This window comes from Macaca fascicularis, chromosome 6 (genome assembly GCF_037993035.2).
Source record: "Macaca fascicularis isolate 582-1 chromosome 6, T2T-MFA8v1.1".
NCBI lineage: Eukaryota > Metazoa > Chordata > Mammalia > Primates > Cercopithecidae > Macaca > Macaca fascicularis.
In genome coordinates, this window is record NC_088380.1 from 41,209,433 (window position 1) to 41,225,284 (window position 15,852).

Here is a 15,852-nt window from a genome sequence, read left to right on the forward strand (position 1 = left end):
TGAAACCATATTTAATCACTAAACCCTGTGAATTCTTCTGGCTCTTTTGTCTATCCTCCTTTTTTTTTTTTTTTCTGAGACAGAGTGTTGTTGTGTTGCCCAGGCTGGAGTGCAGTAGCGCCATCTTGGCTCACTGCAATCTTTGCCTCCCAGGTTCAAGTGATTCTCCTGCCTCAGCCTCCCAAGTAGCTGGAATTGCGGTTGCCCGCCACCACGTTTGGCTAATTTTTGTATTTTTAGTAGAGACAAGGTTTCACCATGTTGGCCAGGCTGGTCTTGAACTCCTGACCTCCAGTGATTCACCTTCTTCGGCCACCCAAAATGCTGAGATTACAGGTGTGAGCCACTGTGCCCAGCCCCTTCTTTTTTTGTTGTTTCTGTTTTTGTTTTTGAGACAAGGTCTTGCTCTGTCACCAAGGCTGGAGTGCAGTGACCTGATCACAGCTCACTGCAGCCTCAACCTTCTGGGCTACAGTGATCCTTCCACCTCAGCTTTCTGAGTAGTTGAGAGTACAGGCATGTGCCATCATGCCCAGCTAATTTTTGTATTGTTTGTAGACACAGCTGTGTCTATCCCTTCTTAAATGAGGCCTTGATCCCCTTGTCTAAACTACTGAAATAAATTCCAAGTCACGCTTCCTGCTTCCTTTCCTTACCTATTCTATGTAGGCTGCACACAGCTACTGTTTCAATCAATCTAAAGCACTGCTTTGATTCTTTCTTAAAAACTTCCAGTGGGTGAGTTCTCAGTGACTCATTGTGTGAATAAAGTCCGTACAACTTATGCCAGCAGTGAAACTTCCCACAGTATTGCTCCCACGTGCATTTAAAGCCTTTGTGCTAATGGTTCCTCTATTAAAATTGCAGACAGAAGAAATGCTCTTATGACATTACAGATGTGAAGGTAGGAGTGTGCAAGGCATTTGGGGAAAGGAAGTTTCTGTAACCCTTTCAGAATTGAATAATCTATGGGATGCCTGAGCCGAACAATTCAAGTTCTAAACTACTACAAAAAATCCACATCATCCTCTAGATTAAGGATATTCTGTAAATGGGCTAATATGGTCCTTTATAGCATGTAAAGAATAAAAATAAGGAAGGATATAGCTTAAGGCTTCTACCTGTCAAAGCTGATAGCCTATCATATTACACATTTTACAAAATATTGATCAAATTCAGAATGAAAAAATTCATACATGCGTGTGTACATAAATAAAAAGCTACTGTAGAAGATGCTGTTGATACCCTACCCATATTCCTTCATTGCTCGCCTCTAAATGACAAAGGTAAACACCTGCAAATATTGCAAATGCTGCAATTCCCTGCTTCAAAACCTTTATTTATGGCTGTAGGTGTGTGCTTAGCTTGCCCCCAGGGCAAGCTGGTAGTGCCAGAGAGCCAATGGGTTCAGAAGCTACCATAATCAACGATGGGTTTCCTTACCCCTTAATTGGACTAACTCTTTTTTTTTTTTTTTTTTTTTTTTTGAGACAGGCTCGCACTCTGTCGCCCAGGCTGAAGTGCATTGGTGCAATCTCACTTCACTGCAGCCTCTGCCTGCTGGGTTCTGGTGATTCTCGTGCCTCAGCCTCCCGAGTAGTTGGGATTATAGGCATGAACCACGACGACTGGCTTTTTTTTTTTTTTTTTTTTTGTTGTATTTTTAGTAGAGATGGGGTTTCACTATCATGGCTAGGCTGGTCTTGAACTCCTGACCTCAAGTGATCCACCCACCTCAGCCTCCCAAAGTGCTGGGATCACAGGTATGAACCACCACACCCAGCTGGACTAACTCTTAATTGCAGAGTTGGTCTGCTATGTCTTTCAGAGTTCCTCATCAGAACTGAACTCAAATTGCCCACTGGAGTCTCTTGCTTGATAAAACACCCTTTATTGACTTTCTTTTCTCCCCGTCTCACTTTCCCACCTCTAGCAGTACTTTCTAGGATTGTCTCTTAAAACAAAAACAAAAACAAAAACAAAAACAAATTACTTGCAATTGAATTCTTGTCTCTAAATCTACTTCTGGGGGAACCCAAACGAAGACAGCCAATGAACATGAAATTGCATATTGAGAATTTAAGATGAGTCTATGGCATCTGGAGTTTATGAAGTTGGAGCTGAATAAAAAATATTTCTTCCAGGAGTCAGGATCTTTGTTTCTGTGACGAAATTTCTTCCACTAAAGGTTTGAACAAAAGATGCGGAAGCTTTGTCTCTGGAAACCACCATTAATTTATGAGGGGAGGATAGGGGTTGTCTCTATTATTCCAGTGCTTCGGATATAGGAAGAAAAAAAATCATTAAAACTAGAAAATCTTCACTAACGGAATGTTTACTTATAAAAATTATTCTTAACTCAAATTTTCTTTCCCACTTAACACTTATTCTACCTCACTCATAATGCACTAGCAGCTAGTGTTAGAATATTTGGTCCAACAATACAAATAAAACTGTAGCTCATTTTTCTTTTTTTTGAGATGGAATCTCACTCTGTCACTCAGGCTGGAGTGTAATGGCACGATCTCGGCTTACTGCAACCTCCACCTCCTGGGTTCAAGCAATTCTTCTGTCTCAGCCTCCTGAGTAGCTGGGACTACAGGTGCGTGCCACCAAGCCCGGCTAATTTTTTTGTGTTTTTAGTAGACACGGGGTTTCACCATATTGTCCAGGCTGGTCTCGAACTCCTGACCTCATGATTTGCCTACCTTGGCCTCCTAAAGTGCTGGGATTACAGGCATGAGCCATTGTGCTCGACCAACTGTACCTCAATTTCAATAGGAAATCTGAAATCTTGCAAAATATACAGCATTGTATCAAATGTATGAAGGTGATGTTGGGGACCTTCTAGAATCAATGCAAAGCTATGGACAAATGAAGACTTGGTAGACTAAGACAACATAAAAAGCGAAGGAGAGAAAATGGATGTGGATGATGACCCTGAGAAGAACTTTACAACACAGTGGTCTGATTAGCAAATGATTAAGTGAAGTTCTTGAGAAAATTAGTGATGTCCTCAAATATGGTTGCAAAAATTGATGCTCTTTGTGGTTATTCTGTGAAAGTTAAGCATGAAGGGATGACTATTAGGTTGTGTTAGGCTGTACTTTGGGGAAAAATTCTACTCCAGAACATTCCATTTACATTTTGAGTGACAGAACTGCATTTAGATATTTTCGCTCACAAAATATTTAATCTCGAAGTCTGGCGTATAATACCCTTTAAGAGAATCATGAAAACATCCACGAGGAGGCTCATCCCTTGCCTTACACAAAGTCTCCTTTGGTTGAAAATCACTTAAACATTGAACTGAGAACATTTGCTGTGTTTCCTGATTTATAGATATGTTTCTAAGAAACATATCTGTAACTTCCAAACAGTCCCAGCTGGCGTAGCTAAGGCTGTGTAATTGATAAGATGCATCTGGCTTCAAGGCACAGATTAAGTACAAGGGCAGGCTCTTGCTGTCGCTGGAGAATCCGGTTGGGGTAGGAGCTACATCTCAGGACCACTTGCTCTATATATGAGTGCCAAGATAATCTAGAGCAGGGAGAGGCAGAGAGGCAGGCAGCCTGCTGGGTTCTTCCTGCTGTTGAAAACTTACCCGGCCCTTACAGAGGAAATTTTCCCCCTCTCTTCTGCCCTGAATGTTTTCCCAAACATGAAGGTAAGAGAATAATTTCATTACTTTGGTAAGTGAAACTATCTTTTCAAATGAACAGGGGTAATATAAATGTAATTTAAGTGAGGAGGGGTAATACTTAACTGAAAGACATCAAGTAAGTAGAAGGCCAGAGAAAAATACAGAAGAAAAAGATCTGGGGGTGATTTTTAGAAATCCTTATTTAAACATATTTAACAGTTCAGCCAAAGTGAATTCCTTTTTCTTATCTTGTGGTTAAATTATAGGTCCAGAGGTCTGGGAATCAAGAATTGGAGGCAACGTTTCTGAAAGTCCCGATAAAATAATAAAGAAATACAATAGTACTATTGTTATTTCTTGGGAAAAACTTTCCTCTGGTGTATTTTTTTTTTTTTTTTTTTTTTTGCTTGTTCGGATTTGGAGCCATGCAATAGGGTCCTGCAATTTATCTAAGAGCTAATAGAAAAGTAAATTTGCAGACTTGGAACTTGATAATTTGAAATATTGGATAAAAGAGTCAGCATTGTGAGAATAGAAGATATGAGTAGATGGAATAAAACTAAACGTCTACCAAGTATACATGTTGGCCCAATGCAAAAAGTCCAAATATTAAAAAGCAAAACAAAACAAAACAAAACAAAACCAAAAAAACTATTCAACTAAAGACAGGACCAAAGACAGAAATCACTATCATAGGCTAAATCTCTGGAATGCAAAAATAAGTTGAGATTGCTATTAAAATTTTATTATTGTAAATTTTGGTATTTAAACTTCAAAAATGTTGCATTGTAAGGAATAATTTGACAGCTCTGTCAGTGGCTAGATTGCTTCCATAGTCACTGTATTGTCCATTGCGGCACCGAATACAAGCTCGCTCATTATTGGGGTTAGAGGAGGAGCAAGATATGGGTCTTGATTAACCCATGCCTTCTGTGAAATTAAATAATTAAAAATTAAACACAAATCACAAAGTTAATATGTTTAAAGTTATGATGGGCAGTCTTAAAAAAGAATGAAATCATGTCCTTTGCAGCAACATGGATGCAATTAGAGGTCATTATCCCAAGAAAATTAACACAGGAACAGACAACCAAATACCACATGTTCCTAATTTTAAGTGGGAGCTAAATATTGGGTACTTATGGACATAAAGATGGCAACACTAGACACTGCACTCCAGCCTGGGCAATAGGGTGAGACTCTGTTTTGAAAAACAAACAAACAAACGAACAAACAAAAAAAGAATATGACGTTCTTCTGAAAGTCATCTAGCCAAAATGTTTTTTCCTAATATTTGTGTTAACTGTTAATCTTTTACTGTATTTTACAATGAGAAATCTTAATAATTGATTTGTGCTTAAAAACATGTTCACAATCATTGATTATTATAATATTTTACTGCTGTAATAATAAATATACTTTATCCTTTAATTGGTTAGCAAAATATCAACAAATAAAGCAATCAATTTTTTAAAAATTTTACATATAGCGGCTTTCCAGCAAAAATTGGGAAGCCTGCTAGACAAATTCTAAAAGAGCTGTAACACTAAAGCGATTATTTCACTCCAAGTTGCATGCAGAATTCTTACCTGTACTTGAAAGTGGACATTCATATTTTACAGTAAACCTGAAGGACATGCTTTGGGGATATGTGACAAAGAAGGACACTTGTGAAAGCCTTGGGCTATCAAGAAGCTAGAAATGGTTTTTATGTCAGACCTTTTAAAAGGAAGCAATATTTTGGCTCCACAGTCCCTATGTGAACTAAATTCAGAGAGACAGTCACAGGATTCCCTTTGGTTCTCTCTGTGTTCTTGGATAGGAAATAATTTGGGTCTGAGGCGTTTGAGAAGACGTCAGGGCCAAGGGACTTCCCTCGGAGCTGGTTGTGACCAGCTATTTGTTCTGTCCATCCAGGACTGAGCTGAGTGTGGGACCTGTGAACCTAGCGAATGGTCATCACAGTGCCTAAGCACAGTGATGTGGTCAAGCCCAGTAATGTCTCAAATCAGGATTGTAGCTGGGATATATTCAAAGAAGGAGGTAGAGCTAATGCTCATTCAGTGATGAAAAAGAGGAGAATATAGTTCAGGGGAATATAGTTCCAGCTTAGCTACATTGACACAGAACAAAAATACCATACACCTTTTCTTTTTCCTTTTTTTTTTTTTTTTTTTGAGACAAAGTCTCACTCTGTCGCCCAGACTGGAGTGCAGTGGCATGATCTCAGCTCACTGCAACCTCCGCCTCCTGGGTTCAGGTGATTCTCCTGCCTCGGCCTCCCGAGTAGCTGGGACTACAGGTGTGAGTCACCATGCCTGGCTAATTTTTGTATTTTTTTTTAGTAAAGATGGGGTTTCACCATATTGGCCAGACTGGTCTTGAACTCCTGACCTTGTGATCCACCCACCTCAGCCTTCCAAAGTGCTGGGATTACAGGCGTGAGCCACCACACTTGGCCCCATAAACCTTTTCAACCAAGCAATTCTTTTATGGAGTCAGTTCAGATGTATGTCTGTTACTGTCATTCATGTGATTTATTTGTGTTTCTTCTATCTCTCTTGTTCATTTATAAGGTATTCTTTCCAAAGGTAAGGAAGCATAACTGCTTCCTTTCAGAGAGCAGGCTAGCAAAATTTCAAGAAATGCTTTTGGCTAATAGATTCACTTTGTATAACTCATGAACAGAACTGGTCTTGTAATAAGCAGACTTTGTTGCGTTATAATGAGTATGTATATGAAGAATGTGATGGCAAAGGCATCCATGATGATAAAAAGCAAATTTCCTAAACTTTCATTGAAATTCTTTATTTTAAAAAGTACTTTTAAATTTGAGACAAGATCTTGCTCTATTGCCCTGGCTGGAGTGTAGTGGTGCAATCATGGCTCACTGTAGCCGCTACATCCTGGGCTCAAGTGATCCTTCCACCTTAGTCTTCCGAGTAGCTGGGACTACAGGTGCCTGCCACCATGCCTGGCTAATTTTTGTATTTTTTGTAGAGATGAGGTCTCACTATGTTGCCCAGGCTGGCCTCAAACTCCTGGGCTCGAGTGATCCTCCCACCTTGTCCTCTCCAAATGCCAGGATTACAGGCATGAGCCACCAAACCTGGCTGAAATTATTTTAGAACACCTGTGACAGAATGTTAGAAATAATTATTTCTGGTATCCACATTTTGGCTGAGAGTCAAAGGCCAAGAACAAGACTCAATATTTTTTGAAATTTTATTCTATTTTTGAAATTTTATTCATTTAGTTATTTTATTTGTATACATTTAAGGGGTACAAGTGCAATTTTGTTACATGGATATATTGGGTAGCATTGAAGTCTGGGCTTTCAGAGTATCTATCTCCCAAATAACGTACATTGTACCCATTAAGTAATTTCTCATCACTCTTCCCTTTCTATCCCCAACTCTCCTGGGTCTCCAATGTCTATTATTCCATACTTTTTGTCCATGTGTAAACATTATTTAGCTCCTACTTGTAAGTGAGAATATGAGGTACTTGATTTTATGTTTCTGAGTTGTTCCATTTAATATAATGGCTCCATTTCCATCCATGCTGCTGCAAAAGACATGGTTTCATTCTTTTTTAAAAAATTGAACAGTATTTCATTGTGTATATACCGCATGTTCTTTATCCAATCATCTGTTGATGGACACTTAGGTTGCTTCCATATCTTTGCTATTGTGAATAGCAGTGAGATAAACATATGAGTACAGGTATCTTTCTGATATAATGATTTCTCTTCCTTTGGGTAGATACCCAGTAGTGGGATTGATGGATCCGATGGTAGTTCAATTTTAGTTCTTTGAGAAATCTCCATACTGTTTTTTATGGAAGTTGTACTAATTTACATTACCACCAATAGTATATATTGGTGGGAATATATACTATTCCCTATTCCCACTTATCTCTGCATTCCTACCAACATCTGTTATTTTTTGACATTTTTAAAGAGAGATGGGATCTTGCTCTGTTATCCAGGCTGAAGAGTAATGGTGCAATCATAGCTCACTGCACCCTTGAATTCCTGGGCTCAAGTGATCCTCCTGACTCAGCCTCCTGAGTGGCTGGCTGGCACTATTTGGTCATGTGCCACCATGCCCAAATAATTTTTTTTTTGAGATGGAGTCTTGCTCTGTCTCCCAGGCTGGAGTGCAGTGGCACAATCTCAACTCACTGTAACCTCCGCCTCCTGGGTTCAAGCGATTCTCCTGCCTCAGCCTCCCACATAGCTGAGACTACAGGTGCGTGCCACTGTGCCGCCATGCCTGGTTAATTTTTTGTATTTTTAATGGAGACGGGGTTTTACTGTGTTAGTCAGGATGGTCTCGATCTCCTGACCTCATGATCTGCCCACCTCGGCCTACCAAAGTGCTGGGATTACCAGTGTGAACCATCGCACCCAGCTGCTCAAATAATTTTTTAAGAATTATTTTATGTAGAGACAGAGTCTTACTATGTTGCCTAGGTTGATCTCAAACTTCTGGCTTCAAGCAATCCTCCTGCCTTGGCCTCCCAAAGTGTTGGGGTTATAGGTGTGAGCCATCACATTCAGCCAATTTTTTCACTTTTTAATAGTAGCCATTCTGACTGTGTAAGATGATATCTCCTTGTGGTTTTAATTTAAGTCTCTGATGATTAGTGATGTTGAGCACATTTTCATATGCTTGTGAGCCATTTGTATGTCTTCCTTTGAAAAATGTCTATTCATGTCTTTTGCCCACTTTTTAATGTTTTCATTGTTGTTTTTATCATTGTTTGAGTTTCTTGTAGATTCTGGATATTAGTCCTCTGTCAGATGCATAATTTAGATATTTTCTCCCATTCTGTAGGTTGTCTGTTCACTCTGTTGATTATTTCTTTTGTTGTAGACTAGCTTTTAATTTTAATTAAGTTCCATTTGTCTAATCTTGTTTTTGTTGCTTGTGCTTTTGAGGTCTTAGTTATGAATTCCTGGCCTATACTAATGTCCAGAAGAGTTTTCCCTAGGTTTTCTTCTAGTGTTGTTATAGTTTCAGGTCTTACATTTAAGTTTTCAATCCATGTTGAGTTGATTTTTGTATAAGGTGAGAGAAAAGAGGATCTTCACATTTTAAAGCGAGATGCTAGACATTCTATTCAATATTACAAAGAGAGTATTCCCAAATCTATTTGGTGATCCTTAGGCCATCCCTATTCTCAAGAGAATACAACATAGTGTACAGGAGATATAGGAAATGCTACCCTGTACACATTTGAGAAAATGTAAAGGCACAGACCTCCTTTAGCCGAGTAAATAAACCCAGCAGTGTCAGCTACAGCGTGGACATTCAGAGTTTGGCAGGACACGGATGTGTGCAGCGATCCCATGGCCCGCATATGGATGGTTAAAAGAGAGCCAGATTTGGGTTGTCAGACACACTGCCTGTGAGAGTGCTTGTCTGCAGGATGAAGCAACCCCAAGAAATAGCATTAGTTTGGAAAGGACCCCCAGGAAGCAGGCATGGGTGAGAATCGAAAGTGATTAACAAAGGGATGAATCATTTGTGCCAGAGTACAGTGGCTACAGAGTAGTAGGAAGACATCCAAAGAATCACAAAAACACTGCGAGAGATAAAGAATCAGCAGTCAAATGTCTAACATTGATTTACTATCACCAGACTCCAACTGGATCAGTCAAGCAAGACTCTGTTTTACTCTTGTCTCTCTCATTCCTGTTGGTCTGATTTTGGAGAGGACAGAGGCAGCCTGGGGAGGTGGGGAAGAGGAATAAGGTGGTGCAATTTTGAAGTGGACTCCACTCCTCCCTCATCACAAGTATCCAGAAACTGAAAGTAAGAGAGAGATTTAAAATTGGAGGATAAATTGAAGTTTGTATATTATAATAGCCTGTTTTCTGAAAACAAGACTAGTGGTTAATACCTAATAATGACTAGTAAAGCTGTGAGATACGCTTTCCCAGGGACAAGAACAAAAATGAGCTGACACAGCACAGAGGAAAGCCACATTGTAGAAAAAGAAAAAAAAAAAAACCCACATAGCTTATAATTTAAAACAAAAAAATCTTAAAAATTATATGCTCTACATGTTTGTTGAAGTCAGAAAAGTTTTCATAATCTCACCCAAATAACCTCTCCCAGCATTGTTCACAGTTTCCCAACTCCTTGGCAGCTTTTCACCCTTTCAGATATGCTAATCAGCACAATAAGCTTAAACATTTTTAGAACTATAACAGCCAGAAACAGGCAGGTAGAATTTTACAAGTGAGAAGAAGATACCTAATAAGAGAATGGGTTATCTAAGAAGACAGTGGAAATATCCAGAAAATAATGTTAAAAAGACTTTTCATAGGTACATTGAGAAAAAGAGTTTTGGGGAGTTCAAGAAGAAGAGAGAAAATATTGGGCTATTAAAATGTGAGATGATTTTAAAGTCCTTTACCCAGAGTTATAAATTGGATGCATTTGATATTCTTAGAGAATCAGTAACGATGTGAATTGCATTTTCTCCATCACCTTCAGCTGTCAGTTAAAGTAGGAAAATACATACAGCTAAAGTAGGAAAATATATAAAAGAAACTACTTATAATTTGACAACCAGAAATAAACTGTTATGCTTTATTATTTTTCTTTGTAGATTTTGTTTTTCAATGCACATTTGATTTTTCAAACAAAACGTGATCACATTTTATGTACAATTTTGTAACCTATCAGATCCTCAATATTTAGGCTTGTGCTATCACATAAAGATGATTATAAAAGGCCTTAGGAGTGTTTTATTTTAAACACCAAAGGGACCACCCACAGTACTAAGGAATAACTTGAGAGTCACCACCCCCTGCCTAGCGCTGTGCTTCAACCTTGGTTACCGACTTAGGAAGCTTGGTTTCTTTTTAAAATCTGCCATTCACACTGCTGCTTCTTTCAGGTTTTCTCTCCTCTTGGTATCCTCCGGAGTGCTGTAGTCAGAGAGAACGGGAGTGGAATAAGAGATTAAAAGATGATGGGACCTTAAGGAAATGCTTGAAACCATTTAAGTCTGCTGAATATTTTCAATTTGTGTGTCCATGGCATCACCCAAACCTTACTTGTCTTTACAGAATTCAATGGTAGGAGATAGAGTTTGATAGGATTATACCAAAATTTATTTTTTTTAAAAAACATTTATTTATCTTTGTAATTTATTTCTTTCTTTTAACTGACAAATAAAAATTGTATGATTTATCATGTACAACATGATGTTATAAAATATGTATATATTGTAGAATGGTTCAATTGAACTAATTAACCATATGCATTACCTCCCATACTTATCATTTGTAGGGAGACTACTTAAAATCTACTCTCTTAGGAGTTTTTAAGAATATAATATATTGGTTCTAGAGCAGTCTGGCCAACATAGTGAAACCCCGTCTCTACTAAAAATACAAAAATTACCCAGGCATGGTGGCGCTCACCTGTAATCCCAGCTACTTGGGAAGCTGAGGCAAGAGAATCACTTGAACCCGGGAGGCAGAGGTTGCAGTGAGCTGAGACTGCGCCAATGCACTCCAGCCTGGGTGACAGACCAAGACTCCATCTAAAAAAAAGAAAAATAAAAAGCAAATAATACATTGGTATTAATTAAGTCACCATTTTGTATGCTAGATCTCTTGAACTTATTCCTTCTGTGTAACTGAAGTTTTGTATCCTTTGACCAACATCTGTTCAACAATCCCCACCCTGACCCCACAGCCTTTGGTAGCCATTTTACTCTTTACTTATTAGAGGTCAACATTTTTAGATTCCAAATATAAGTGAGATCATTCAGTATTTTTCTTTCTGTGCTTGTTTTATTTCACTTAACATAATGTTATCTGGGTTAATCCATGTTGTCACAAATGACAGAATTTTCTTCTTTTTTAAAGGCCAAGTACTATTTCATTGTGTCTCTTTACCACATTTTCTTTATCCCCTTATCCTTTGATGGACACTTAGGTTGGTTCTGTATCTTTGCTATTGTGACTAATGCATCAATGAACATGGGAGTGCACATTGCTCTTTGATATACTGATTTCATTTACTTCGGATACATACTCTGTAGGGGACTGCTGAATCATATGCTAGTTCTATTTTTAATTTTTTGAAGATCCTTCAAACTTCTATTTGAAATAGAAACTGAAAAGATAAGCAGAGTCACTTAGCCTTCTCCCTGGTTCTTTCACTTTTTATACACCCAAGTCACAAATCTTGACTTGTACAAATGTATTAGTTTTCAAATCATTTAAGAAATGTAAGCTAAAGAAAAAAACTATTAATGACAACTATAGTAGCACTAAAATGACTTATCAAAGGATATACATGATGTAAATTCTGACATCAAAAAATATAAGCTGTTTGATGAGAGAGTAACAATGTAGAGTTGTATGCAAAGTTAAGTTGTAATCACTTTGAAATAGGTGTTGTGATTAAAAGACGTTCTCTGGAAGCCTCATGATAAGCACAAAGCAAAAATCTTCAGTAGAAGCACAAAACAGAAACAGTATTCACAGAATACCACGACTGAAAACCGTGAAACCACAAAGACAGCAAGAGAGAAAGAAAGAAAAATGTATCTTCCAGCCTGGGCAACATAGGGTGGCCCTATCTCTACAATAATTTTTAAAAAATTAGCTGGATGTGGTGGCACATGCCTGTGGTCCCAGCTACTCACAAAGGCTGAGGTGGGAACATCGTTTGAGCCTGGGAGGTCGAGGGTGCAGTGAGCTGTAATCACACTACTGCACTCCAGCCTGGGCAACAGAGGCCCTATCTCCAAAAAAAGAGTATGTACAAAACAACAACAGCAATAACAACAACAACAAAATAACAAAATGGCAGTAGTAAGTCCTTATCTATCAATAATTACCTTGAACGTAAATGAATTAAGTTCTCTAATGAAAAGACATAGAGTAAGTGAATGAATAAAAAACAAGACCTAACTATATGCTACCCATAGGAAACTCACCTCACTTTTAAGGGCACACAGACTGAAAGTTAGGCGATGGAAAAAAAGATATTCCACATCAATAGAAACCAAAAGAGAGCAGGGGTAACTATACTTATACAAGATAAAATAGACTTAAAGTTAAAAACTGTAAAAAAGAAATAAGAAGGACATTATATGATGATAAAGGAGTCAACTCATCAAGAGGGTATAACAATTATAAATATATATGTACCCAACCTCAGAGAACCTAAATATATGAAATAAATATTAAGGATATGATGGAAGAGACAGATTGCAATACAATGATAGTAGGGTATTTCAATACCCCACTTTCAACAATGAAAGATAATCCAGAAAATTAGTGAGAAAACATTGGATTTGAATAACACATTAGACCTAATGAATTTAACACACACAAACACACACACACACACACAGAGAGAAAGAGAGAGAGAGAGAGAGAGAGAGAGAGAGAACATTCCATCCAACAGCAACAGAATACATATTCTTCTCAAGTGCACACGGAACTTTCTCCAGGACAGATAACATGTTAGGGCAAAAAAACAAGCATCAGCAAATTTAAGAAGACTGAAATTATATCAAGCATCTCTTTTTTTTTTTTTGAATTGGAGTCTTGCTCTGTCACCCAGGCTGGAGTGCAGTGGTGCAATATCAACTCACTACAACCTCCGCCTTCCAGACTCAAGTGATTCTCCCACCTCATCCTCCCAGGTAGCTGGGACTACAGGCGTGAGCCACCACATCCAGCTAATTTTTGTATTTTTAGTAGAGACGGGGTTTCACCGCGTTGGCCAGGCTGGTCTTAAACTCCTGTCCTCAAGGAATCTGCCTACCGTGGCCTCCTGAAGTGTGGGGATTACAGGTGTCAGTCACCATGTCCAGCCTCAAGTATCTTTTCTGACCACAGTGGTATGACACTAGAAATCAATTATAGGAGGAAGCTAGGGGTAATGTTATGTGCCTGTAGTCCCAGCTAATTGGAAAGCTGAGGTGGGAGGATTGCTTAAGCCCAGGACTTCAAGGTTGCAGTAGCTATGACTGTACCAGTGCACTCCAGCCTGGGTAACAAAAAAGACCCTGTCTCTAAAAATAAATAAATAAAAATAATGAATGAATATAGGGGGAATTTTGAAAAATCCACAAATATATGGAAATTAATGTGCTTCTCAATAATAAATAGGTCAGTGAAATTAAAAGGGAAATTAAAAATCTTTAGATAACAAGATAAAAATCTTTTATTTTATTTTATTTTATTATTATTATGTTTTTTGAGACAGAGTCTCACTCTGTCACCCAGGCAGGAGTGCAGTGGCGCAATCTCGGCTCACTGCAAGCTCTGCCTCCTGGGTTCACACCATTCTCCTGCCTCAGCCTCCTGAGTAGCTGGTACTACAGGAGCCTGCCACCACACCTGGCTAATTTTTTTTTTGTATTTTTAGTAGTGACGGGGTTTCACCGTGTTAGCCAGGATGGTCTCAATCTCCTGACCTTGTGATCCACCTGCCTGGCCTCCCAAAGTGCTGGGATTACAGGCGTGAGCCACTGTGCCTGGCCAAAATCTTTTATCTTAATATAAACAAAAATGGAAACACAACATACCAAACATATGGGATACAGTAAGAACAGTTCAAAGAGGAAGGTTTGTAACAATAAATGCCTACATGAAAGAGAATAAAGATTTAAAATAAATAAGCTAATGTCATACCTCAAGGAAACAGAAAAAGAAGAATAAACTAAACCAAAATTAGTATAAGAAAGGAAATAATAAAAATTAGAGCAGAAATAAATGAAATAGAGACTAGAAAACAATACAAAAAGATAGATAAAATAAGTTCTCTTTTGAAAAGATGAACAAATTTGACAAACTAGATTAATTTAAAAGAAGAGAGGATTCATAATACCACAAAAATACAAAAGATCATCAGAGACTATCATGAACAATTATACACCAACAAATTGGATAACTAAGAAGAAGTGGTTAAATTCTTCTATCCATTTAGGTCCTTTAAGTGTTTCTGTAAAGTGTTGTTCAAGTTTAATGTTTTCTTATTAATTTTCTGTCTGGATGATCTTCCAGCATTGAAAGTGAGGTATTGAAGTTTTCTACTGTTATTGTATTGCAATCCATCAGATCCTGTGGATCTGAAGAAAGAGATGGGTTGCAATATAATATTTATATTTTGTATAAATATAAATATTTGTTTTATGTGTTTAGGTTCTCCAAAGCATACAACATACAAATACTGAATCATAAAAAAATAGAAAATCTGAACAGAACAATAATGAGTAAAAAGATGGAATCTGTAATCAAAGATCTTCCATAAAAAAAAAAAAAAAAAAAAAAAAAGCCCAGGACCTGATGGCTTCATGGCTGAATTCTACCAAACATTTATTTTTTATTTTTCCTCACTGTCACCATTTTTATTCAGCATAATACTGAAAGCCCTAACCACAGCAGTTGGGCAAGAGAACAAAATAAATGGTATTCAAATTTAAAGAGAAGAGGTCAAGTTGTTTTTGCTTTTAAACAACATGACCTTATATTTAGGAAAAACTGTAGGCTGGGCGTGGCGGCTCACACCTGTAATCCCAGCACTTTGGGAGGCCAAGGTGGGTGGATCACCTGAGGTCAGGAGTTTGAGACCAGCCTGTCCAACATGGGAAAACCCCATCTCTACTAAAAATATAAAAATTCACTGGGTGTGGTGGTGCACACCTATAATCTCAGCTGCTTGGGAGACTGAGGCAGGAGAATTGCTTGAACTTGGGAGGTCGAGTTTGCAGTGAGCCCAGATCGCGCCACTGTACTCCAGCCTGGGTGACAGAGCAAGACTCTGTCTCCAAAAAAAAAAAAAAAAAAAAAAAAAGTAAAGACTACACTAAATACATCTTAGCAGTGATAAATGAATTCAGTAAATTTGCAGGCTACAAAATCAACATGCAAAACTTAGTAGCATTCCTACAGGTTAACAGAGATGATTCTGAAAAGAAAATCAAGAAAGAAATCCCATTTATAAAAACTACAAAATAAAATACCAAGGAATAAATTTAATCAAAGAAGTTAAAGATTCTACAAAGAATACTATAAAACACTGACGAAAGTAATTTAAGAGAACATAAAAAAGGAAAGATATCCCATGCTCTTGGATTGGAAAAATTAATATCATTAAAATATCTATGCTCCCCAAAGTGATCTACAGATTCAATGCAATCTCTATCAAAATATCAGTGAA

At 37.9% G+C, this 15,852-nt stretch overlaps 1 protein-coding gene and 1 non-coding gene across 2 annotated transcripts in view; one reads left to right on the top strand and one right to left on the bottom strand.

Moving 5' to 3' along the window:
- The first annotated feature begins 3,547 nt into the window (after positions 1-3,547).
- Positions 3,548-15,852, top strand: part of C7 (complement C7) — an 81,307-nt gene continuing 69,002 nt past the window's right edge. The window contains exon 1 of the mRNA XM_005556792.5: positions 3,548-3,667. Within this exon, the coding sequence (XP_005556849.3) occupies positions 3,662-3,667 (6 nt within the window). The 5' untranslated portion in view covers positions 3,548-3,661. The remainder of the gene's footprint in view (positions 3,668-15,852) is intronic.
- On the bottom strand, positions 5,131-5,192 carry LOC123574246 (U7 small nuclear RNA). The gene has a single exon (XR_006699133.2). It is a non-coding gene; the product is annotated as a U7 small nuclear RNA (small nuclear RNA).